Source organism: Tetrao urogallus (genome assembly GCF_951394365.1).
Source record: "Tetrao urogallus genome assembly, chromosome: 2".
NCBI lineage: Eukaryota > Metazoa > Chordata > Aves > Galliformes > Phasianidae > Tetrao > Tetrao urogallus.
In genome coordinates this window covers 45290458-45318104 of record NC_136814.1, presented here as the reverse complement: position 1 = coordinate 45318104, position 27647 = coordinate 45290458, and the positions used below count along the sequence as shown (strand labels likewise).

The 27647-nt window shown below is 37.4% G+C and overlaps 1 protein-coding gene across 1 annotated transcript in view; it reads right to left on the bottom strand.

Moving 5' to 3' along the window:
* Nucleotides 1-27647, bottom strand: part of UTRN (utrophin) — a gene marked incomplete at both ends in the record, with an annotated part of 311326 nt that overhangs the window by 215756 nt on the left and 67923 nt on the right. The window contains 18 exons of the mRNA XM_079550328.1: nucleotides 3546-3698; nucleotides 4676-4813; nucleotides 5191-5340; nucleotides 5506-5676; nucleotides 5817-5945; nucleotides 9891-10070; nucleotides 11333-11503; nucleotides 13016-13171; nucleotides 13735-13908; nucleotides 14363-14491; nucleotides 14851-15012; nucleotides 16372-16521; nucleotides 17027-17161; nucleotides 17706-17885; nucleotides 19578-19748; nucleotides 21185-21340; nucleotides 22133-22246; nucleotides 25942-26151. Coding sequence (XP_079406454.1) covers nucleotides 3546-3698; nucleotides 4676-4813; nucleotides 5191-5340; nucleotides 5506-5676; nucleotides 5817-5945; nucleotides 9891-10070; nucleotides 11333-11503; nucleotides 13016-13171; nucleotides 13735-13908; nucleotides 14363-14491; nucleotides 14851-15012; nucleotides 16372-16521; nucleotides 17027-17161; nucleotides 17706-17885; nucleotides 19578-19748; nucleotides 21185-21340; nucleotides 22133-22246; nucleotides 25942-26151 — 2829 coding nt within the window. The remainder of the gene's footprint in view (nucleotides 1-3545; nucleotides 3699-4675; nucleotides 4814-5190; nucleotides 5341-5505; nucleotides 5677-5816; nucleotides 5946-9890; nucleotides 10071-11332; nucleotides 11504-13015; nucleotides 13172-13734; nucleotides 13909-14362; nucleotides 14492-14850; nucleotides 15013-16371; nucleotides 16522-17026; nucleotides 17162-17705; nucleotides 17886-19577; nucleotides 19749-21184; nucleotides 21341-22132; nucleotides 22247-25941; nucleotides 26152-27647) is intronic.

Sequence of the window (27647 nt, the reverse complement as noted above, 5' to 3'; positions counted from 1 at the left end):
GTACAATCTATAAACAAGGTCTCTCAATGAGAGAAGTTAACAATAATTTTAACTCAGTATTTAACTCCATATTTAACACATACCTTTTTGACCTGTAGTTCTGTATTTAGTTTCAGATTTTCTTTCCCTTTCATCTTTTATACTTAAACATATTTTTAAACAAAATCTAACAAAGATTCTACTCAAGGCAATATTCTGACTTGCTTCCAAAGTGGATTTTTGAAAATACTGCCCAAGAAATTGACATAAAATATAATGTGAAAGTCATAACCAAGCGTTTACCCAGTCTAATCTCAGATCACCACATATTACTTACTCCCTTAGCAAGTAAATATCCCTTAGACCAGAAAACACATGCTTCTTAACCGATCCTTGTCCCTTCTCTCTCTCAGCCAAAATAATTCACAGCCTTTTCAGGAGGAAAAGTTTTCCAATGCTAAACTCACACAAAACACTTCTACACTAATTAGTGAAGTCAGTAAGCAATATATTTGTTGACAATATTGCTACTGGTCCGCATTTAAGTAAATCAAAACTTCCCCTGTAAAAAGCACAGCAGGCAAGCAAATATGTTTTCTTTATTATTGGATAATCTGTGTTTCAGTTTGTAAGAGAAACAGTATGGTGCATGAGGCATCAAATTCACTCACCATCTGCAAAACGATCATTTTTAATTCAGAACAGCTTTCTAAAACCTGAAAAACTGTCTCAGGAACTTTAGTCAACTAATTACTTTTGCAATATAAGGTTTAATTTCTCTTTTCCCTCATTTACAGTTAAGTTAGAATGGAACAATTCAATAAACATTAAAACAAGGTTAGAAAAGAAGGAATTCAATGAAATGTACAGCATATCGCGATAAACTAATGATGTGGGCATTTCTGCTCCCTGCAACTCCCTCACATCAAGGTGAGGTGTTGACCCAGCACTTAATTTAATACAGACCCTTTTGTTCATTTGGGCTCATGGCTGAGAAGGAAGCTGCCATACGGCACTCACAGAATCATAGGAGTTGGAAGAAACCCCAACAGATCACTGAGTCCAACTTCCTGCTAAAGCAGGTTCCCTACCATAGGTCACACAGGTAGGCGTCCAGATGGGTCATGAATATCTCCTGAGAAGGAGACTCCACAACCTCTCCAGGCAACCTCTTCCAGTGCCCCATCACCCTTACTGTAAAGAAGTTCTTTCATATGTTTGTATGGAACTTCTTAATTTTGGGCCACTGCTCCTTGTCTTATCACTATACACCACTGAGAAGAGCATGCCTCATCCATTTGCCTCCCACCTCCCTTTTAGATATTTATAAACATTAAACATCCCTCCTGAGTCTGCTTTTTTCCAGGCTGAACAGACCTACAGCCTACTCAGTCTTTCCTCATAAGGGAGATGCTCCACCACCTTTATCAACTTTATGACACTCTGCGGGACGCCTAATCTGAGGTTTCTTAGATACATCAAGGGAGGTAGGGGATCAAGCACAAGTAAAATGGTAACAATCAGGAATGGAGGGATGTTGTTCTTAAGGTATTTCAGTATCAGAGCTCCTTCTCTGCTGATGCCAATAGAATTCTGAAGCAACTGTGTTCACCTAAAGCAATGATCGTTAAGGGGAACACTGTTTCCCTTCAAAGACAGCACAGTCCCAATTAAAAAATTTTTAAAAAATAAATAAAAATAAAATTTAGAAGATCAAAATAAGAAGCGGCAGCCTCAAGACACATCCTTCCTGGCAAGCATTCAAGATCAATTAGTGAAGCAGAGGAGAGAGTAAGTGACAAAAATTAAACTACGGTCACCCGAGGCAGGCTGCCTTATCACTAAGATACCAGAAGGCTGGAGACACACAAAGGAAAAGCAGCAGCTTCTTCAAATCAGAAAGGAAAACTGCTCTAGTCCTCATCTGAAAGCCCAACAGACACTGTCAGACTAAAAATTACATCTGGAAGTATAAGGATTTTTTTTGTACAACTAAATCTGAGCATTTCTTCATCCACAGTCTATTGTAATAGCCCTTGCAATCTGTAGTTATATGATCTCATATGATCTTCCGCATTCAGTACCCTGATACCAAGACGAAGGAATTTCCTCTATCCAGAAATGCCTAGGATTAGCTACAGTATGCCCCTAAATACTAAGACTTAAGTAAAAGCAAAGGATCTTCCTTAGAGAAGATCAGCCAAGCACAAGTAAGACCAACAGGGATGAGGAAGTCCAGTCTGAATTATACCGTTGCACTTCAAACATGGATGGATCCTCGTTCTTTCAAAGAAATTCCATTGCATACATCAGATCCTAAGAAGCTCACATGCAAATACCACAGTAAGTCATCAGGAGTGTCCACTGGGGACTCAACAGAGCAACAGGAAAGCAGACACTTAGGGTTGTTTCTGTTGCCTAGCTCTGTGCAGGAGGCTTATGATTCAAGTCTTCATAAAGAGAAGTAAAAAAAAAAAAATAAAGTTCGCTTTTACAGCCTACACAAGGAAGGACAACAGGCTGCCAGCCACAGGCCTACAGCTATCGTAGGCAGCTGAAGCCGCATTACTCTATACCTGTGAATAAAGAGCACCACGTTACAAATTCATGGATATGAGACTCACAGGGAAACAGTGCATTTTACCTCTGCCTTTAAGTTAATTGGCGCAGAGTTAAAAAGTTACACAACAGTCAAAAAGAGATTGATTGGTTTTAATAATGAAGGTTCGTATGCAGAAACCAAGAATTACTTGACAGACTGCCTAGCCCCCAAGCTTGTCCAAGAAATTACTTACTGCTTCACAAGGTTTCTGACTGTTATTGCCTAAAATATTAAAGCAATTATCAAGCAGTCACAGTGGTTTGAAGGATGAAAAGGAGAAATAATAATAAAGACAAAATAAAACACAACATACACCACTGAAAGCATCTGTAGTCTCAATAACTAAGAAATACAGGTTTTTGGGAAGTTAATTTTATCAGACCCTGGCATCCTATTAAATCACCCATTAAAATGCTTGTCAAGACTCACTTGCACGCACTGTGGCAAACAACTCATTAAAAATACTTCAAATTTTGTCATTTTCTGAAATCTTTACTGTGTACAGCAATATTAGTCACGTGAAGGTATTTCTCACTCCCAAGAATTTGAGGCAGTGAAGGGTAGCATCTTAGTAGTTACAGTATTGCTATCACTGCATGCAGAGTTTAAGCTTCAAAACGGGCTTTTTTCACACGTGCACCAATGAGACACTGAATCAGGCTATTTGATGCAGGGCATCAGAAACAGCAAAGCATAACCCTCATGTGAAGACCAACAACAGAAACTATCTTGATTTAACTGCTGTAAGATTTGAGTCTGATGGCTGGGATATTTTGGACCTATGACTACTATGTAGAAAACCCTAATTTTATTCAGGCAGATCATTCCCTAATGAAAAATGAATGCTATTATTTTGAAAACACTTCTTCCCAAGAAATAATCAAAAGAACAGCCATAATCCCTAGCATATCAGCTTATATGCAGCCTTCCCTCTGTTCATCCTAAGAAAAAAAGACTAATTTACCTTCAGCTTCTGTTCATCTTCCATTCCTTGCAGTCCTGGTAGTCGATGTTCAGCCTCATCCAGCCACTTCATTAGATTGTCATGGTCCTTCTTATACTGAGAAAACACTGGAGAGAGTTCTACCACTTGTCTCCTTTGAAATGACCTGCCCTCCTACAGTTGGGTATATCAGAAAAAATATAAAAATATATGAGAAGAGGGAAAGATAGGTCTTACATATTTGAAAAACGAAACTACCCTACAGATTCATCTGATGAGGAAAAATTCCAAAATATAGGATCATACAGTGAAATCACAGAATGGCTTGGGTTGGAAGATCATCGAGCTCTATCTCCCCCTCCACAGGCTGAGCTGCCAACCACTGAATAAGGCTGCCCAGGACCTTGAACATCTCCAGGAATATGCAACAGTATAAGCCATTTACTTTTTTTTTTTTTTTTTTAATAAATATTCCATTTATCTGCACAGATTGTATCAAAGTCAGCCTAAGGGTCTTATCCTGCTACACCTTATTTTACACTGTATGTCATTTTACAAACTCAAATATGACTTAAACAGGTGAGTTGAAAAGAATATTAATATAGATCCATTTCTCCTTCACAAAAAATATTTTAAATATGATATGTATGAAAGCACTACTACTATACTAGAGTCAGAAATTAGTGATAATACCCACTGTAGAAACAGAGAAGAAATTTGAGGTCAGACTCACATTCACTACAACTTCTTAAAATGAGAACTCCATGAATATACTTGAATATGTTTGTGCACACACACCAAGGTAGCCACTCTTAACACAGCCCTGTAGTGGAGATAAACCACTGCTGGAGTGTGAGAAGAGGCAACAAGTAAAGCAAATGCTCAGTTTCTGCACCCACTGTGCAAATATGCACACAACCTGTGACACTGTAAAAAGGAAAAATCAAAACCATTTCCTCAAAATTTTGTAATGACAAAATCCACGGTTTGGAATTGCAAACATTCAAAGAATCAGGCTGGATGTATGCACATTTAACTCTTCTACAGACACTCTTACATTTTAAAAAAAAGTTATAACCAGATGGTAAGTGAGATACTAAATGGAGACCAGCATAAATGAGCTGCAACTCTAATAACCACTGTAATCATACCTGTACATTGTTGTACTTTGTCTGCAGAAGCACCAGCTGCATGCGTATCTTCTCTCTCTTATTGTCTTCCATTGGCTGCTGTAACAGCTGTCCTCCTCTCCGTAAAACCTCCTCAATCTGAGCTCTTTCTTGATCCAGCTAGGTACAGACAATTACATAGCAAGAAAATAAAAAAAGTGAAAAAACACAAACATTTTGTATTCTATTATCTTCACAGTAAACCAGCATTATAACAATTGAGAAGAAAAAGAGAAAAAAAGATGCACATCAAAGTTCACTGTCTGAAGCAGATTATATAAAACCAAAATGAAAATACAGACTATGCAAGAAGCAGCAGTAGCTAGGAAACATATGAGAAAACCATGCAATGTCTCCAAGAGCCCAGTAATTCCCTTTTATTTTTGATTCCTGTACTAAAAAGATTCTCTCAGAATTCCCCCAGTAGTCAGTGGGAATATAACGTGTGGAAAAAAAAAGGATTAAGTCCATTATTTAATTCGTCATTGCTCACAAACCTTTTCATCTTCCTCACTCAGCTCCTGGTGCTTTTCTACAACTTTTAACATATTCTGTATGTCACTCTCAAATTTTTCCAGGTCTGGAAAGGCCACTCTGACTTCACGGGGCTCCGGCATGACAGGGAGTCGTTCTTGTCCAACAAGCATCTGCAGTATTTTAAATAAATAAAGGTTTTTTTTTCATGGAAAGATCTATGTTTAAAAGAGAATCAAAAGCAGGCAAGCATCCCTTTAGCAAAGATCTAATCTATTCTCTAAAGCTATTTGTCTTTATTATGACACTCGATGAGCATTTCATGGCACTCCCCTCACCTTGGCACTTTTGATGTGCTGAGAAACCTTCTCAAAGTTACGGTTCAGTTCTGCCAGCTTTGGTTCAACAAGCTCACGGCATGACACCCCTCGACCATTCATTAGGATGACAGCCTGATCACGCACGTTATCCACACGCAGACTAACATCATCCAATTCAGATGTTAAACGCTAAGTGAAAGAAAAAGCGAAGATTTACAGTAGGAAAATGGAAGAGAATTAACAAGCAAATGAGGTAGCAAACGTCAGTTCATTTAGAATAAAAATCTGGTTATTTCACAGCTTCCTCCTTAAACTGTAATATTTTCTACCTTCACAGTTTCCTCCTTTTTGCTTGCTGGCTTCTTCTCAATCTCATCCAGCAAGGCTTCAGCCTGATACAGCCAAGTACTTATGTGGGCAACATTTTCATCGAAGATTTCCAGCTGGCTCTGATGATTCTGGTAAAATTTGAAAAAGACGCATCAATGAAAATAGAAAAGAAAGAAAAACAGTAGGAAAAAAACTGCCACTCCACATCATTCTGAGTACAAAATACATCATTGGAACAGAAACTGTTGTGGCTACACCTTGGAGAGAAACAGCAAAAACTTGATTGTACCTTTTACCATCACTAAGGTATTTACGAGATTGCAATTTTCATTCCAGACATTAATTAATAATAATAATACTTACTAAGATTATAACATCAATGTTATTCTTTCTAATTCACAGAAAGAGAAACAGAAATAGTTTAAATGACTCGACCAAAACCAGACAGTATATTATAATATTGCAGCCAGACCACAGCATCGCTTAAACAAACACAGCACACTTTTTCAATTATTGCTAGCAGATACACAACAGTACATACTGTATGTGGTTGGTTTTCCATGTTTTATTTTCAAGTGAAAGGGCTTTACAGCAAAACCTATCAGTTATAATATTTGCAAGTTTTCATATTGTACCGATTCCTTTAAAATATTTCTTTCTCTTTGGAAAAAAACATTACATTGTGTTCTCACATTCTCGCAGTCAGAAACTGTAAAGTTTGTTAACAGAAACAATACATTATTTTGTCTACAGATATGAGAAAATCTCCAAAGTTCTTGCAGGAAGAGGGCCTTACTAGAAAGATCAGTAATATATAATGGAAAGTCTTGTGTCTTTACAGAATATTAATAGTCAAGGAAGAGAAACAAGGAAACAAAGGAAAATAGGATGAAGAATAATATAAAAAGGCAAATTTGTGGACTTGAAGATTAATTTGCAAGATTTTATCATACATGAAACCAGGCCAGATGTGAAAGGGCAAAAAAGACAGGAAGATACAGTAGCATCTTTTTGGGGATGTTTACCCAAATATCTGACAGCCATTACAAAAATGCAGCCATGAGATATATGAGAAGAGTTACTTTCCAGAGATACAGAAGCTGTTCTGTTGGTCAACGTCCAACATCCTGACAGACAGGCATCAGAACTGTGATAGCACAGTCCTGATCATCTGTGAACATCCAAGACAACAGATGAAGCAAAGAGAGGTACCATCCTGCTTAGATATAGAATTTATTACCTAAATCATAGAATCATACAATTGCTGAGGTTGAAGAAGACCTTAAACATCATCAAGTCCAACCACAACCTAACCATACTCCCTAACTAAAATCACTCTGCTCAATCATGTCCTTGAGCACAACATCCAAATGAGTTTTAAACACATCCAGGGATGGTGACTCAACCACCTCCCTGGGAAGCCCATTCCAGTGCTTAACAACCCTTTCTGTAAAGAAGCTTTTCCTGATATCCAACCTAAACTTACCCTGGCACAACTTAAGGCCATTTCTCCTTGTTCACCTGTCACTAGTGAGAAGAGGCCAACCCCACTCTTGCTGTAAGCACCTTTCAGATATTGGAAGAGAGCAATAAGGTTTCCCTCAGCCTCTTTTTCCCCAGACTAAACAGCATCAGTAATTACCATGCAGTCACAGTGGTTTGAAGGAAACTCCCATATATGGGAGCTGAGATTTTCCTTTTTTAGATATCACAAACAGAGGAAAAGTAGGAAAGAGAGGACTAAGGTTTTTTGTTTTTGTTTTAAATCAAGAAATTTGTATCTTTCCCTACTGAAAGTACAATTTAATCTAACAAAGCACAAGGGCAATGCTCATTACCAGAGATGAATAAAATTAGTTCAGAAGCTTTTTAGTTGCAGATCACTCTTACAGCTTTTATGTAAAAGGGTAAACTATCTTAATTATTCCTAACATAGAAATCATCAGATTATGAATTGTATGACTTGCAACAGGCATTGAACACAAGGCAGAAGGGTTCATGCCATCCCCAGTCTCCAGTTTCAGGCCCTATCAATGTCCTCTGAAGGTGGAGTACCAAACTAGCAACAAAGAAATACTCCATTTGAAAACATCGGTTTTGGGGTTGTTTGTTTTTTTTTGCTAACATCAATTGTCTTTCACATCCATTAAGTAATGGTTGCAGGGTGTTAATAGGGTCTTACATTTATTCAGCCAGATACTGATGGCCTTAATTCAGAGACAGCATATACTTAAAACATGCACTTACTGGCTGTCCAAAGGAGCAACAGACTGACAGAGGATCCCAAATGCTTTGCTTAACACAATTAGAAAGTTATCAAATGTCTGTTCAACAGGCATAATTTAGGTCTTAAGGTAGGTAATGAACTCAGAAAGTTACTAGACAGAGAAAAAGATACGGTAACTGGGAGCCAACAGTGATGATAGCAAGTTTTTGCATCTCTCAAGAGCTAAGGGATGTGCAAAGCACAGCAGCTTTGTCTTAGAAGAAAGTGAATGAATTTCTTCCCCTTACTCCTTTGTGAAGGAACGGTAACAACCCCTTACACTGAGAGCATCCAGCACTAACTACCAAAATCCAGATATGTTGATACATATTTTGCAAGTGTTTTTGATGATCTCTTCCAGTACTTGAAGAGAGCTTATATGCAAGGAAGCGGAGTGAATTTTCACATAATCTGACAGTAATAGGACAAAGGGGAATGGTTTTAAACTGAAAGAGGGCAATTTTGGATATTAGGAAAAAGTTCTTTACTCAGAGGGTGGTGAGGCACTGGAACAGGTTTGCCCAGAGATGTCATGGATCTTCAAGACTACGCTGGATGCGGGCCCTGGGCAGACTGGTCTAATAGTGGGTGGTAATCTTGACCATGGCAGGGAGTCTGGAACTCAATGATCTTTATGATCCCTCCCAACCTAAGCCAACATAACACAAACTATTTTTTTTGTAACGCTGAAGCTGGTAAACAGGTTTCTTTCAGGCTGAATGAAGAACAGCACTTACAGCAGCCTCTTAGAAACCAATCAATTTTGGCCTAGTTCTATTAGTCCTGGTTTTCTACTTATGGTAACAAATTCAAGAGCATATAGAAAGTTGCATACAAAGCATTAACAGAAGGTCCCACTTCTGGGCTCTCATTAACATATTATGAAACAGACAACACTTCCATTATGTGTTTTTGTTTTTTATATGGCTGAATCAGCTATGACAAGGTAAAGAGCAAGCCACTAGCAGTTTTCTGATGTTTTTATGTCTCTTAACTCACTCAGGTTATGTGCAATGTGCAATGGTAGATGTTCCCTTTTAGAATAATTTTGGAAACAACTTCTATGCACTAAGGTAGCAGGAATATTAGAAAAGAGGTGGGAGCAGTAAAGAACTAAGTAACAAGTAGACATTATTGGTGTCTACTAGCACTACTGGTATAACAAAAGAGAAGGTCATATAATGTTAATAGGCAAGAGGGACTAGGAGATAAATTTGTAAATGAAGACAACAGATTAAAATGTAATGTGAAGACACATTAAAGGGAGAGACAAAGAGAAATATAAAGAAGACATGAAAACAACAGATACATGAAAGTGTTCACTAAGCATATTCTGGATTTTCCGTAGAAAAGAAAGACATACCACAAAGTCTATGAAAAGTACGAACACAGAAATGAGCCCTGCACCTAAGCCAGAAAAATAAAAGACAAAAATAAAACTAAACTAACACTTTTATTCTCAACAACTAAAGCAAGTTATTCCCATTTAAATCAAGTTAACTGCCTGGGACACTTATACAAATTCAAACTCATGTCCAGATCCTGCATTTTCATCTCCTATTCATTGAGGATTACCCACTTCTATGAAGTACATGGTACCAACGCCTAGCAGTATGCATCAAACACTTGCAAAATAGTTCTCACCTTATTGTAAATCTCAATAATCAGCTCTTCATCTACATAGTAACTAGAAATCTATTCTATGTTCCTTTAAGCACCACAGAAGCTTCACATCACAGAATGTGAGGCAACTGCTTTCAGGGCACAGAGGTAAAACTGCTCTAAATATTTGTCATATGCAACTTACCAGCAAAGTGTCACACCAGTCCTCGGTCCAGGTCCGAACTCTGCTCCAGCCAGCATTAAGAACACAGAGCTTCTCCTCCAGGGAAGCCTCACTCCCTTCCACTAGAGCCTGGAGCGTCGTGCAGCTTTCTGTAATACTCTTCAGATCAGCTTTTCTCCTTTCCAGCTCTCTCAGAACATTCTGAAACAAGAAGAGTCACTCACACACAGCGCACTGCGAACTAGGCTCCAATCACAAGAGCAAGGAAGCCAGGCATAAGAATTAAATGTGTCATCTCTTGAATATCAATGTATGGTTTCCATGAGGAAAGAAACATCTCTTGCCATTCAATATCTCCAATTATTACTGATAACATCTGTCTATTTAGAAAATTATTTGCCAGTATACAGCGAGTGAAATAATGCAATTAATTGCAAATACTGCCTGGAGCTTCTTAAAAATCTTATTCCCTGTGAGCTAAATACTTTTAGCTTATTGTCTTTGGGAAAGAAACAAACATTCAAATTACTACATACATTCTAAAATCATCTCCATCTCAACATTGAGACAGAAAGGATTATTTTTCATGCAACATAACGTGTTTATCCTCCCAGTGGTGCAGTGTAACAGCTCATGAATTATTTGTATTGCTTACAAAGGTATAGTAAATTTACTTCAGCTACTATTTAACATGCTTGTTTGGAGAGAAATCTTAGGGATATTCCTACAGTAGCAGTGTAGTACTAATGACAGTTAACTCTGAGCCAAAATTGTGAGAAGAAGGTTATGACTAGATGCTTTTCTAATTTTGTAAGCTTTGGAATGTAATGATTCTACAGAGATCTATTCCAAGAGGAAAAGGTGACAAATCAAAGAGTGGAAAGAACAGAACAAGTGTATTAACTGACATTTTTTACTAACTCCAACTATTACATACACTAGTTTCTACAATGTGAGAAAATCATTTTCTCCAGAATAATTAGAAGACATTCTTCTCCCTCTGAAAAGTTGCAGTTTATGGATGAAAAAGTAAATAACAAGTTACCGGAGCTTTTTGATTTGTAAAGTCACACTTTTTAAGACCGGTTGTTTCAATGAAAAGGTACAAGCTCAACTTCTTGTTAAAAACATAGATGAGTTTTCAATTTGTTCTCTTAATATTTTATACAGGCTAAAAATATATTTCCTGAGAATTACAAACATTAACCTATGAATTATGCAGTGACAGAGTAAGTCACTTAAATACCTACTAATAACAACTACATAGCAATATCTTAATACTTCACTGGCTATTTGAGTCAACATTCAATTAGCTACTGCACACAGCCAATCAAATCTACAGTAACTTCATCATGTAAAAGACATAGGAGCAAATTTAGGATTTCAATTCAGTCACTTCCATATAATATCACTATAATGTTAAAAACATTAATTTATCCTATGTATTTTTAAAGCATGCTCACTTTAGCCCAGGCAATTTCTGAATCCAGGTCAGAAAGCAAGCTCTCCGAAGTGGACTTCTGCACCAAGTCTGCCTCAGTAGTAGCTAGCCACTCTGACAAAGAGGCAGCCTCTTTCCTCATTTTGCGTGCCAGCTGGGATGCTCGTTCAAGATCTTGCTTTCCTTCTGTAACCTATGAAAAAAAAGAAAAACAAAGATTTTAAAAGACAACAAAAAATGAAAGTGTTAGTCAACTAAGATACCCACTTAAATTCAAATCTTTTCATTAATAAAAGCTGTCTTCTTGCACAGCAAAGGACCCTGAAAAGAAAAACTGTTTATAAGCATCTGCATCTTACTATACAAAGCAGAATACATAAACCTGAATAATTATAAATTAAGATATACTTAAAAGAAACATGCTTACCGCTTACTTATAGCTAAGAATCACCAAGTCAAAGTTTAAAGTACGTTCATTATGTTTTTTAACTGAAATAGAAGCAAATATAGAATCCAGTATTTTTGGGGCAGACATGACAGCAGAAAGTTGTAAAGAAAACACAGTCTGCCCTTGCAAACAGCTATATAAAATAAATGTGCAATTTGATGTTTGCTGCAGTGCAATTAATTCCATTTCATACTGACTATACAATTTGTCTGATCAAAGTTTAACATTTGAGAACAACCCAACCACGGAAGCAAGAATAAAGTGAGATTTCAAAAATTACTCTCAATTTAGTGTTTACATGTATTCATACAAAATAATATACTCTTTGAAGATCTAAAAAAAAGTAAATTCAGAGATACAAACAGGACTGTAACCTCATATCGCAAATATCCCTGACTTACTGTCCCTCTCTAATCTCTTGTCCTTCTACGTAATGAGCTATAAGTGCATAGGCTACATTAGAATCCATGCCTTCTTGAATATTCTTTACTTTATAAAAGATTTATAGGACCCATTTCAAGAAATTACAACAATGCTACAAGAGCACTAATGTAGTTTCACTCTGAATAAGCCTGATTCTGCTTGGACTTCTGTCTTAATTTAAGTAGGAAAAAAAATCCCTATTTCCCCCACCATCACCCACCCAAGCATTTAGTTATTTTTGACTATTCCAAATGTATCCAAATGGAGATAAAAACTTCTAAGAAAATTACTCAAATCAATATTTAAAGAAGTTCTTAGAAAGCACTTTTACATGTATTTTTTATTTCACCCTGAAGGCAACTCTTAAAAGGATTACAGTTAGAAATCATCATGACATCTCCTAAAAATAAATAAAGAGAGAGAGAGAGAAAGAATTTACACCAACCCAAACTTCTCACATGACAATTCAAAAGTTAAGTATCTTGCAAGCTGTTTTACAAACAGGTGTAACATCATACAAACACCTTAAGGAGTAGCAGGTGAGCTTTAATGAAATGACTAAAGTTCTATGAACTTTCCTTTCTTGAAGAAAGACCTCCCCTTCAGGAACACTCTATGATCACAGAGAATCTGAGCAACTTCAAAACTGTTACAAGTAATCTTTCATCTCTCAACAGATTCCTTCTGGATGAAGCAAATGGCTTATGCAGTATCAAATGGCTTATGCAGTATCAGATGCAAAATCAAAACCTTACAACGCCATCTGACATCAAAACAATAAATAAAATAATTTATATGCAGATAAATGTTTATATAAAGATTTAGTTTTCTTACCTGTGCCCCGAGGTCATTGTAAAGAAATTTCAATGCTGTCAGTTGTTCATCCATTCCTTTGGGATTATCTGTCTGTTGCTTTTGTACAATTTGCCTTCCTGTCTTGATGACAGTTTCAACCTCCAGTTTCACTTCACTTAGGGTTTTATAGAGTTTCTAAAGCACAGACAGACATACTAGTGATTGATTTCTAGTTCAAATGTTCAGAGTACTTCATTTGGCGCACTTAAACTCTGAGCTTTGGATTAAGAGCAAATCAAAGTAACACATGGCAATGCAAAAATGTCTGCCAAGCAGATTTCAAACTCCTGATTTTCCATACTTTATTCTAGTTTTAGTTTTTAATGAAGCAAATTTTATACCAATAGTTCATCGCTGTTTACTCCATAACGTAACCCGCATCAAAAGACTAGCACTGTGATCTACGCTTGACCTTTACTAATTTTATTTAAACAGAAAAAATACAAAGAACCAAGCAATCCTGCCTGGAGTCATGCAGTCATGCTTCCCATAGGTCAGGCAAGACAATTTTTACATGTAAACTCATCTGTTTTCAGATAATTCAAAAGAATTGTGGTGTTTTAGTTTTCAATAGTTCTGTTGCTATTCTGTAAAAAAATTGTAACAGTATTTTCATCCCTTAGGAGACAGATTAGACTAGAAGAATCACACTGTAATGAAACAACTCCAAACATAACTTAAGAACATTCCATACTTACCATGCACTTGTCCAGATGAGTTTGGATTACATCTGGGTCAGTATCCTTCACATCCAAGACATGAAGCTCTGCTTTTACACTTTCCAACACGCGCTTGCAATCCAACATGCGCTGCTCAAAGTTGGCTGGTTTCTGAAAAAGCTGATACTTCGTAGACACTTCACGGAGTTTTCTCTGTTTTAATGAAAATTATTTGAAGTGATATTTAAATTAATGTTTGCACTTTGACACCGATACTTAAAGCATCTCCTTCTAATCTAATCCATCTCTCCTACTACCACAACTCAGGATACATGTTAACATCATTTGCCAAGCCACATTCCATCACCTATTTCTAATCTCCACACGTGATGCAGAAGAGCTCTAATTCTCTTCCAACACAATTTCAAGATATCCATTCTACCTTATTTTCAGTACTTATCCCATGATAATTATAGGATTTCAGCTTCCCTATTCAATTAATCTAGAGCTAATTGTTTCCTAATGAAAGCATGTAGAAGTATACACTATTAGTTTTTGAGATTTGCTTGACCGCACCAAGCAATTTACAGACTAACAACAGAAGTGTGCTATTTAAAACTAGAACCTCCTCCAATTTAAATGCTTAGAGTGACTTTCATATTTTTACCTGCAAAACATCCAGCAGAGTTCCACCTCGGGGAGATCTGCATTCAGGAGAAGCAGGAGGGAAAGAGCGAGGACTTTTCTTGAGCTCCTCTAAGGTGGCCTCATGAGCTGCAATTTCAGCTTGAATTTTCTACCATATAAAAACAGGAAAAAAAACGTTACAACACATCTTGCAGAGAAGAAAAGAGCTTGCTTACTACTTAATATCCACCAGAATTAAATCCAATCTGTAATGTTAAACGTAAAGATTTGATTATGATTCTATGATTTTAAACATGGCTCTGGTCACAGCTTGCTAAATTGAAAACTATTAAGACTGTTACTCTATAAAATCTTCTTAAAATAAGAAAGCAATCTAGATCACAAAACTTGTCAATTAGAACATCAGTGCAGGAGTGAAATTAAACCTGCATGGATTAGTAAGTCTATGCTGAGTGCTATCACCAGATAAATCAAATTGATGGGTATTAGAAAGCTATATTAGAATACCTGGGCCTCCTGTGGCATCTGAAAGGCATCTACCCTATCAGTCAGGTAAGATGTCAGCTGTCTATCCAGCTCTGCTAAGTTTTCCTGCAACACCTGCAGCATGTGGTCAGTTTCTCGCATAGTCTGAAGCTGCTGTTCCAAGGCAATCTGTCGGCTCACAGCCTAACAGGAAAGAAAGGTAGGATATGAGAGAGCATTTGTTCTGTAGGAACTATATTAATCTTTCTCAAAACAAAGGTGAGGAAGACCCCAAAACTTCTATGCCAAGAGAACTGTCATCTTAAATAACATTTCTTAAAAACTGCGTGATTGATATCACTAACAAATAATGCTGCTAGATACAAGGCATTGAAAACAAGTCTCTCCTGTCACTTCACGAAGAAAGTAGGCTGTTAAAAACAGGCATTTCAAAAACTACTTAGTCACCTGGGAATCAGGGACATCATGATATTCTGTAGCTTAGTGTTGTTTGATGTGCAAACCTGAACATTTTCCGTCAAAACAACAAACTATGTCACCCTGTGACATAGTTTGTTGAAAATGGAGGTTCACATTTCCTTCCTTCCACTGCCCCCTCTTAAGCAGCAAAACTTCTAAGTTCATTTGATCACTAATCCACGGGAGCACAAAATCCCCATTACCAGCACACACACACACACACCGAGATAGAAAGTCATTAACAACCTCGCACATCAGCACTGCAGATACAAAAGCTGACAGCTTTCACATGGCAGTGAAATGCTACAAGGGCAAAAATAGTGATAAATGCTAACTTAAATGACAGCCTGTAACCCCTAGCTTATGCAAATGCATTCATGTTGCTCACTGTAACAAAAATGAACCCAAATTCTCTCTGTGACTATACTTCAACAGTAGCAGGGGGAAAAAAAAAAACAAGCTCTCCAATCCTACAGTCTGGTTGGTGCCTGTGCTACCTCAGTACTCAACAAATGTATGCAATCTGAAATACAGCTAATCCTCTTCTATCTAGTAAACCTAGAATAGATAAGAGAAGCATGAGAAGAGGAAAGGGGCAAGGCAACAGACGGCGAATTGAAAGAATGCTTTCCTTCTCCTCCCTTATTATACTGTAACTTCTTCCTAGCACTTTCAAAGAGTGAAACTGTTTCTATTCATGTACTTCATTTTTACAGTTAATGAGCAGTACACCAGTATTTATGGAAGTAGGAAGGGAACATTCATCTCAGTTATTGAACTTCATTGAGCTGGCCCTCTTGAGATCATAACTGACCTTTTTTTTTTTTTTTTTTTAAATCAAAGTTATCTAGAAAAACATAAGGGGGTTGGGGGGGAAATAGGAATGCAAATGTGGAAGACAGAACATGACTAGTAACAGGTGAAAATCTGTATTCTGCTCCTAGGGCATTATTCCAAATTGAAAGCAGCTGACATTATGAAACTTCTTCCTCGTTTCCTGTGCTGAAGTCCTGCATCCATGAATTCAGGTAAGAGGAAGCATTTCAGCCCACCGGGTTGACAAACGGAGCCCCAAATTCTTACCAAATGACTCAATTCCTCATAGCGGGCATTGAAAGCCTCCAATTTTTCACTGATGATATCATCAAGAATCCCTCCATCGATCAATGTCTGCCCAAGTTCCCGAATCTGGGTTCGATTATCAGCTGGATGACGGAGGACTGATTCCAGAGACTAATCAGCAGAAAAAGTATAAAGTCAATGCATCGAATATTTCTGAACTATCAGAGCTAGAAATCTGGCCACATGCAAAGTTTACAGTACTCTCAAGACAAAAAGTGTAAAGAAGCATGAATAAATTATGGCTTAATCCATGATGGCAAATACAGTAGCTGTTTCGTTTTACAAAACCAAACTTCACAGCACTTCTCATCTATTCATCAATATTTTACGCAGTAGTGCTGGAAGGAATTAATTTACAGAGGATAAGAAAGCATGAAGTTTCAACTCTGCATGGTGTCAAGATTGGCACAATTGTTAGAAACAAGAAAATATGTATTTTTTGGAGGGGTGGAGGTTGTTGGTCTTACAACATGCATTCCAAATTCAGAGTACTACGTTAACAGAAAGAATCAGAATACTCAACACACTGTTCAGTATCCTTCTAAAGAGCAGAATTCTTGTTCTTTCAAATGTATCTATCTGAAAAGTCAGCAGTACAACAGAATGACAACAATACCTCAAGAGCATCATTGACAACATCCAACTTATCAGTCAGATTTTCTGTCATTTGCACTCTTTCTTCTAGAGTGTTTAGCCAAGCTGTTTCTAAATCAAGATACTGAAGCAGCTCAATCCAACAGGACCACACCTCCTAAAAGCAACAGAAAAATTGAAATTAGCCTAGAAGGTCACTCATAGGCTTGAAGAAATTATATTTCACAGACATCCCTCCACAGTAGTGAAGTAGAACACATTCAAAAGTTGGGCATCCTATAACAAATTTTAGATAGAAAAACTTGCTACTACAGAAGCATGACAAAAAGTAATATGCAAAACACATACAAAGGTCTCTAAACTCATGCTAAAAATATCAGACATCCAGACACTTCTAACAGTTTAAGAACGTAACAAAAATTCACCCACTCCTCCTGAAATGTAGGACATACACAAACCAAGATCAACTTGCTCTAAATATTGAGAAGTTTCTGTTTTTCTGAAGAAACATGGACAGCTAACTCAATGATAATGTTTCTCATGCATTCCAAAGACCTCATCTCAAGAGAAAAATCCTGGAAAAGCATCACTGCAAAATGCATTGTCACAGTTTCTGGATTTTGTGGCACAGACATTTTTAGCATCCTTTTCCATTCTTCATGTCACCTACCTGAGATTTATTTGAGATCTGCTAGTCTTACCTCTAAAGTGTGGCATTTCCCCCGGATCCGATTACACAGTAGCTGATAGTTCTCCAACACAACATTCAGCTCAGTTGCCAGCTCTTGACCTCCAGATGGCACTTTAGTGGCCAACATCTTGATGTTGTCCTTGAGAATTTTCACTCGCACCTCCTTCTGTAGCACATCCTCTTTTGCTCTCTGCCCCAAAAGAACATATTATACTACTCAATTGCCATGCATCCAGCTGTTAACCACTCAAAACAACCATCAGCAGTTTAACATCATAAGCGTAGTTGCCAGAATATTCTCAAGTCTGAGCACAACAGAATATGGCTAGAAAGATCAATGCTATTGGCTGTTGAATTCTGCCCTAATCAGAACTTAAGAAGCAGGATAGCTGAAAGGTAAGAGACAAACTTTGACTGGACAGCCTGGAAACAACTAGAAGGATCCAGAAATAGAAATTTTCCTTAGCTCTTTCTTTTCAGGTTTCAAGAACAGTTTTACAAAGTTGAAGTACCTCTGATATACAAGGCGCTGTAGTTTATGGTAGAATTTAGTACATGACAGCATTATTGTTGGACATATTGTTCTAAATGTAAGGCAATTAAAAAAGAAATTTCAGTTAACAAAAGGGCAAAAGAGAGATCTGTAACATTCTGCCTTATGACTATCTCAATCTACCTCACAGCTTTTAAAATTTACTTCCTCCAATTAGTAGGAGCTCCATTCAAATGAAAGCAGAATTAGGCAAGCTAAAGAGTTTTTCAAAATGTAAAAAATGCTCCTGGGTCAAATACACAGAGTGCTCTTCCCCAGTAGTAGAGGCAGTCCCAGCATAATGCTCTTTTTTGATACAAATGTAAGAGCATACACAATTGTTAAAGTTCACAGGCTCACTGACACATCTGCCAGATTAAAAAGCACAGAATATAATCTGGATTTGATGGAAGTTACTGTGCTAAATCTCTCAGATTTCCCATTTAAAAAAGTGTTGTTTTTTTTTCCTGGCATGTTTTCAGCAGACTGTCAGACTTTGAAATCTCTAGTGGCTTCAAAGGACACAAACATATTAATAACACTTGTTAAAAACTGCTTTAGAAACCCCTTCAAAAATAACAGTTTGGATCTTCAAATAGATTTGTCAAAACACTTGTAAAGAGCAGAAAAAAACCTTTATTTTCTACTCAGAGTAACCACGTAGTGAATAATTCAAAATATTTGTCGACACACCTGAACTCCCACTGAATTGTTAAAAAAGAGAGAATTACTGTTTGCACTGTACATGCAATCCAAGAAAATTACCTATTCAGCTGATAATTTATACTGAGGCAAAAATAAATCCTTCTCTTCTTTTCTTTGTCAATAGTTCCAAAATTAGAGGTATCAGCACCACTATTTGCAACAGATGAGGAACACAAGATACCCTCTATTACAAAGTTGTTTAGAACTGTTTTACTAAATGTGGAGCTACTATAGCATGAGATGGGAAATTGAAGTGCAACAGCTGGAAGCAGAATTATGTGGTTTTACAACTGCTAATTTAGACAGACAGAATATCACATTGTCTTCCTCTAGTTTATTCTCCTCTAATAAGGTAACATATTCTCAGGATTTAATGCATTGCAAGCCTTCCTGGCTTAGAAGGCTCAGTGTGCTACTACTCATTATAAAATCCCTATGCCTCTTAGCCAAATACAACACCTGCTTTTATAGTTTGTGCTTTAAAACAAAAATTTCCATGAAGCAAAGGTGAAAAATAGCACTAATCTTGTCATGACCTGAGTTCCTTTACATACAGATAATAATTCCACAAAAGATCAGCCCTTAGAAACCATTAAGTTTTGTTTCCCTTTAAACAGGTCTCAACAATGACCTGATGTGCCTGACCTTCATTTCCTCCACAGCATTCTCTAACTCTTCAGGGGACTTGTATTCAAAATCCTTCTCCAAATATTCTTCCTCAGCTTGGGTCATCCATTCTTGCATCTCTGCCAAATCCTTCTTCAGATTTACAGCTTTTTCCTGACTTTCAGACAGGCGATTTTTCTGACTAATGATCTAGAATTCAAGGTGAAGAAAGAAACAGCAGTTTTGGTACATAAATGTCCTCGTGCACGTGAAAAACCACAGGTTTCTGTTAAAACATTTTCTACCAAAGTATTTTTAAGCCATAATTAGCAAAATTAAAATTAGCTGTCTCCCCCCTCCATCCATGTCACTTTTAGCAGATCAACAAAACCTAGAAGTAAGGAAGGGAAAGAGGATATAGATTTTGTCCCTTTGTGTAAACTGGTGGCAATTCAACTGTCAGATGTGGAGAGGGGGGAATGACAAAGGATGAAGAAAACACTCTTCTGATCACAGATATCATATAGTTAGGTACAGCCTTATACAGAACACTTTAACCCCATCAGGCCTCACACTTTTCTACAACCCAGCCAGTCTGGATAAAGGTTCAACGTCCATCAACAGCAAGGTTTTCTTTGTCAGGCACTGTGATGAATGTAAAATGTTTCTACAGAAAGCTTCCATCCAAAAGAAGTGAAGTGGCAGTCTGTCTATAGCCATTTATTTTCAAAGCCGCCTGGAAGGAGGCTGAAATTACTCAGAGTCAGAATAGTACTTCAAATTTCAGGGGCAAGATTAGGTGGTCAGATATTTTTTTTTTTCCTGAGAAAAGAAAAAGCAGTATGAAGCAAAGTAAATATTTCATTTTTATATACAAATAATTGAACTGAAAGGAACACAGTGAACTCTTCAAATACCTAGAAATGTACATATTTAAACAAAACTCCTGTTGCATAGGGAATCCCTAACATATTTGCACTTGTGAAGGATTTACTGTGCCAGGTTGAATTTTAGCCATTTTGATAGCAGAACAAGTAGAGCATATTTGTTGAAGAGTCAAAGATATATTGTCAAGAGTCCAGAGAAGGGCAATGAAGATGATCCACGAGCTGGAACACCTCTCCTGGGAAGGCAGGCTGAACGAATTCAGCTTGTTCTGCCTGGAAAAGCGAAGGCTGTGGGGAGACCTCATTGCGGCCTTCCAATATTTAAAGGGCATTTATAAATGTGAGGGAAATCAGCTTTTTACATGGGTAGATAGTGATAGGACAAGGGGAAATGGTTTTAAACTACAGGAAGGGAGATTTAGATGAGATGTCAGAGGGAAGTTTTCTATGAGAGAATAGTGAGGTGCTGGAACAGGTTGTCCAGAGAGGCTGTGGATGCCCCATTCCTGGAAGTATTTAAGGCCAGGCTAGGTGGGGCCCTAGGCAATCCAATAAAGTACTTGATCTAGCAGCTGGCAACCTTGCCTGTGGCAGGCGAATTCAAACCTGATGATCCTTGGGTTTCTCTTCAAGCCAAGCTATTCATTCTATAACTCTAAGAAACTGTTTCACTCCTTCACCTCTTCACCACACTCCCAGTATCATGGAAATGAACAGATGCAGTAACAAGCGAGCACTAGCAACATATGAAGAACTCACCTGCTTGCTCAGTTTCTCCCATTGAGTCTGGCAGTCTACTAGCTTAGATTTTGCCCAAGTATTTATGCCTGCAATAGACTGACTTCTTAAAGCTGACTCCAGTTCTTTCATCTCTTTCAGTGAAGGCTCAATCTTCTCCATTTCATTAACAAAAATCTAAACACACATAGAAAATAAAAAACAAATGTATAGAGTACCCATGATTTTGTAATTTTAAATTATTTCAGAGAAACTTTACTTAAGAAAAAAAAGTGAGCAATGTTTTCTGCACCAGACTGTTTAGAACAATCCTGCAGTGGCCTAAAACATCAGAGCTGTGCAACTAAAAATACATCTTGCCATACACAGTGCAAACATTCTTGCACATCAGATGTCAACACCAGAACAAGTCAACTTTCAAGATCATGTATTTCAAGTACCCTGATGTTTCTAGTATACCTCAGATGCATATTCTTCCTCCAGAAACAAACGTTTGAGGTTACACTGTAATCAGTTACTGTCGGTTGACATTCTACCTAACTTTGATCCTTATGTGGCACCAGATAGAAAGGAATCTTACTTGCAAGGCACATCAAACTTCTAAACCATAAAAGTTTAATCATACATATTTGCTTATTATTTTTAATATCCTTGAAAGTTTTATGCAGAAAAAAGTTTTCACCAATAGATTCAAACTGTTTATCATAAAACTGAGAAAAAAATTAAACTCTTTTACAGAAGTTAATGTAAATTGTGGATAAGTATTTTTAAATATAGTGAAGAACTCTGAAATATACAAAGCGTTATGGCTATACACACAAGAAAGCACTTAAAACTTGGTCCTGAAATAGATAAGACAATTTTGTCAGACTTTACATAATATACCACGGGCAATAACAGTGACAAAGTAAAAAAGAAGAGATGATAAATGTATGATTTCTGAAGATTCCTTAGGAAAACAAAACTCACTGTGCATTGGTCAAGCTGTCTTTGAAGTCCTTCAGTATCTCCTTGAGCAGCCTTTTCTGTCAGTAAGAAGCCTTTCACGCCATCCATCCACTTCAGAACAACTTTTGAATTAGTCTAAATCAAACATAGTAGCAAAGAGTTGATAATGCTGTGAGTGTATGGCAGTTGCATTTCAACCACTTTAATCAGTGCTAAAAGAATGTTCCAGAATGTGCAAGCATTCCCCAGATTTTGCATCACACCACTTCTATTATTTTCTTCCTTCAATTTCTCTATTCTTAACTTTATGTGAAAACTAAATTCCTGATAGCGATACTCTTGCACTCATGGGTTAATTGGCATTGTACTCATCCTGGCTATCACACAGAAATGCTGGATAAACTAAGAAGACAAGCACAGCTTCAAAAAGTACGTGGCTACCCTTCACATGAAGGACTTGCTGGAACAATGGAAATTGTCTTTTCTTCACACTATAAACTATGTGCAGCCATTTTCACCACTCTCTTTTGAAGGATCTGCTGTGCTCCAATAATGAAATAGGGCCCCCTATAGGTATCTGTGTGATTAGATGAGGAAAGCGTAACAGTAAACATACTTGAAAGGTAGAAGCTATGCAGGGAAAGCCTCGAAGAGAAACACAGGCATAAAAAGCAAATACCGTACAGGATTAGATTAAGCACTAAAAAATTCCAGCTGCTGAAGCCAGTGGTAGCTACACTACGTACTCCATAAAGCAAAACACAGAAATAAATTCATAAATACAGAATTGCAGTCACCCGACCTAAAATTTAGCAGCTGCCTTATATTCTGGGTAAAGTGAGACAGAAGGGTTGCCATCACCTTCCCACACAATTGTGAATGCTCACTATCACCCTTACAAACAAAACCACTACAAACTTGGAGAAAAGATTTTTTTTCTCCTGATTCAATTATGTTATATGATTGCCATTTTTACTAATATAGTTGAACTTTTTTTAATCAAAAGTTCTGGGTTTTTTTTTTAGCAGATGGTATCTTTCTATTTTGACTCATTTGTCACAACGGAGCATTCTTACTGGAGAAGCCAAGTAAAAATTCATCAGCATTATCTTCTATTTTACACATCACCAAGGAAGAAAATGCACACTTGTCTTTCAAGATCCATACATTATAAAATGCTTAAAAAAAAAAAACAACTCAGAACTAACGAAAACACATAGACTAAGATTACATTTATATCTAGGACAATGATACCATTACAGCTCAAAGTCACAATACTTTCCACAAACCTATTCTTTTTTGGAGGACTTTTGTTCAGTTCATGAGCCTGAACATTCTCCAAATCAGACCCCAGGAGGATCTAACAGTGAACCACAGTCTAAAAATATCTGTACCTATATATACGCACACATAATTATAAGAAGTTGCTATTTGACAAGGCATTTTAGCTTACACTTAATTTAGCTTGCTTACAGAAAGATATGCACAGCTAGCTAAAGATAATAAGTAGCTAAAATGAATTAAATGGGATTATTCACAAAGTTAGACACATTTAAATAACTTGCTGAATCAGAAGTCAAATATACAGAAGTTCAATGAAGTAAACGCTCCTGCACTGCACAGGTAAATAATTATCAAACGCTCAGTGTAGGCCATGAATGTGTCAGAGTTCCCAGGTGTTAGAAGTTAATTAAAACAATGGATCTACTTCTAAAATTTATTCCAATTTACTGTCTACTTTTCCCTTCACATGACTGATACAGACAATATCACAGCAAAACCAGCACAGCGCAGAAACAGGTCATGTCACCAGTGCACACACTGTCAGCCTGGGGGAGCCTCCATCACAACAGAAACTGCAGAAATGACATCTGAGAAGCAGGTCCTACAGACGGATCTGCCACTGCCTTGTTCATCTGACTAATGAGGGCATTTTAAGCCATGTTCATTTGTCTACTTACATTTTGTTTTCAAAAACATAAATGTGAGGAAATGCTGTTGCAGAACCTCTCAATTTTAGAAGCGAATTATGAAAAAAGTAAATATTAAATACAAACAAACACTTGCGCACAGTTGTAAGTAACCATACGCTCTCCATGACTTGCCACCCACTTATTCCGTTTCTCCCCCCTCCCCCATTTATTTTTTCCACTTTTATAGTCAGACACTTCATTTTCTCTTTTAACAAGTACCCAGTCATTATCAATCAAGCTATTTTTGTGTCTCTGGTACCACATCTCCAGTATTGACTCATTCAGTGTCTGCTCCACAAAGAAGAAAACATACACTTTTAAGTAAGTAGGTCTAGCTCAGTGCAGCTACAGAAAAATCAAGACAACTGGAAAGGTAAAATAATTTGATGAGTATGACTGATAAGAAGCTGTTGCACAAATAAGATTGAGAAATGCTCACATGCAGAATATTTATTCCATCGTCCTAAACAGCTAATAAGCATTAGAAAGAAAGGGAAGAGAACAAGGCATTGACCTAAATGTGTATCTCAGAGTCAGGAGAAAAATTAAGGAGAAGGAGCTTGCTCATAATTAAACAAGGACCTGGCTAAGCCTGTAAAAGTTCATTTCTTTTAGGAGCCAGTACAAGCCAAACCACTTTGGCAGATCACAAGGCAGATCCCACTGACCAGTGGCTCCTCCTCAGCCTGAGGCTGCTGCAGATAGCTACAGAAGGATAGATTCTAAAGAAAACATATTAAAAGCAGAAGTTGTTTTAGAAGCATGTGTGAAAATATATATATCCTTGAACACGTTTAAAAAAGAGGCTTTTATTTTGATGCTTCATGTAACACAGCCTAACAATAACACAAAAATTCCACAAAAAAGAAAAACTCTCTGAAAAGCTGCAACTCCACCTACCATGCATAGGTTGGTTCATGGTTTTCATTTATAATCTCACTAGGCTAGACTGGACTGATATGCTCTTCTTCCCTGCTTCCCTTCTAGGAGCTTAGTAGTAAAATGAAAGGCATCTTAAGTCCTCAACAAAATTATTAGTGAATAACACTTAATGAGCAGGGGCAAGCTTCTCCCTCCAGCATTCTTTCTGTGTATAGTTTTTCACGAGTGTGGGTTTGCATTCTGCTTTTAATTTTAGTTAGAAGACGTTACTCCTACTATGACGGGTTTTTTTCCAGATTTGTGGTTTAAAAAAGGCTTTGAGGTTTTTGCTCTTTCCAGCCATAATCACCAACAGATTGTCCAACTCTGTGCAACATCATCCAAGTCAATTACCTGACCACATTAATGCAGATGCAGATTTCAGTACACATGCATACATCTGTAATTGGGCACTCATTAAAGCTCCTGCCCTGTTGGAACTGGAAAACTCACTGTACATAAACATTTTCTTCACTTGCTTTTTAACAGGCTGTACTAATTAACTGTTGACAGAAATCAAACTTGAAGGAACAGGTTTTCTGTAGCAGGTATGTAATTTCAGTTTTAAATATCAACCTAATAAAGTGTCGGGCATCTGACACCAACCACAACAGAGGGCACTCAGCCCGTGGTGGGATCAGGCCTTCAGCAACACAGCTAACATACTCCTCATTCTGGTGGAATCTTTGATTCTGGTACTGGCAGAAGATGAATGCTAATTTTAAGTGCAAAATAGTGCTATTAGAAGATAAAATAATATACCGGACATTTTAAAAGCCACATATAACTCTTCTACAAGTACATTATATGCTTTCAGGCTCTGTCCTGTTCCACAACCATTTCACTTCTCAGTCAGTATCACCTGAATGCAAAAGTATAAGAAAGGAAGTCGTCTATAACAATTGAGTCATGTATCAAAAAATCCTTTCAATTTACCTCAAATAATCTCAACTTGGGTATAACTTCTTCCAGTAGTTTAACATCTTTGGAAGTCTTTAGCCTTAACTTGTCCCAGTGTCCTTGCATGTGCCTGAACTGTTGCGTGTAGACCTTCGTCCTATCAGAAGACTGTTTCTCCAAAGCCTTTGTTTCTTCAGCAAGTTTATCTACCCTGGGCTTCTGGGCTTCCAGTGTCTCACAAACAGTCTACAAGGAGAAGGAGGGAAAAAATACACACATTCGCTTGCAGTATCAGATATAACACATTCACATACAAACACAAATGCATCAAAGTAGTCACATAAGCTGAAATAACCATTTCACTAACATTAAGAAAGAATGATAGCTTACCATATAATGTGAGACATAAAAAAATGCTACTGCTCTGTTAAACTGAGCATCTTTGCAATTATACTTAAAATTTAAGAGAATCTTGGAATTGAGAAATTAAATCATTACCATTAATTTAACTTTACAGTATATACATTTAATACAGATAGGTGGGATGCACGCACACACATTTTAATGCATTGTGCTGAGGAAGAATCTCTTTTCTGGTGTGCTTACGCTTTCATTCTTACTTTTCTTCACAAGAAAGAAACAACATAAAATGTACCTTTTCCTCTAAAAGGATAGCTAATGATGCAGTGATAAGACTGGGAACAGGGATGTATGCTTCTGAAAACAAGAGTTTTCTGTGCAACAAGCCACAGAGACACAGACTGAGTCAACTCCCTGCTCAAGTCTATGCCTGAAAAATTTATCAGTGCCTGTCATGGTGAAGAAGAGGGAGCTGCTCAATCCCAGGCCCACAGGCAGTGCATTATCCACATTTTGTCCTGATCTCCTGTAACAACACCTAAAGATCCCACACTGACATACCGTGTCTTCTCAGGTTAATTAGTCTCTGAAGACAACAGGAAGGAGGGATCCGAAAACAAATAAAAAATGACAAATCTCCAGAGGCCAAAAGTCATTGCAATTCAGCCAGTGTATGGAACTAAAAATCTCTGCCAGCCTTAACCAATTCAGAAGAAACATCACTCATTTGTTTCTTGGGTTCTCAAAAAAAAAAAAAAAAAAAAAAAAAAAAAAAAAAAGAGATTACCCTCTGCCAAACACAGGATAGACAGAAACAGCCTTCCCCCCACACCCACTAACTGCAGCCCTCTTTCTTTTTCTTTTTTTGCCAAATAGGAAAAAGAAAATGCATTTTTTGAATTCAGCATTATTCTACAAAAGGACTCAGGTGGCAGGGGGAGGTGTGAAGTATTTGAGTTTGTTTTGATGTTTTTTGTGTGTGTTTAAAAAAAAGAAGCAGTACATGACTCCTTTCCTAACTACAGCCATTGTATTTATAAAGTAATTGTCATCCACAGGTTTTCAGATAGTTTGTATGTTCATAATAGGAAACAAAAACTCCACTTCTACTGCACTGAATTTGTATATCAATTACCCTTATTGTTCACAAACACTTTCTCTTTGAAAGGCAATCTGGAGGCCACTGGAGTACAATCACCCTCTTAAAACGCCCTGGTAGGACAAAACTGGATGATGTTGCTATCCAGGTGATCACCAGGAAGGCATCCCAGGTCTAGCTAGGCTACAGCACTTGCAGGAGCCACAAAGCAGGCAGCCTTGAATCAGCCACATCAACTCCCAGCTCCACTAATAAAGCTCCTATGAAGGGGGACACTCCTGGC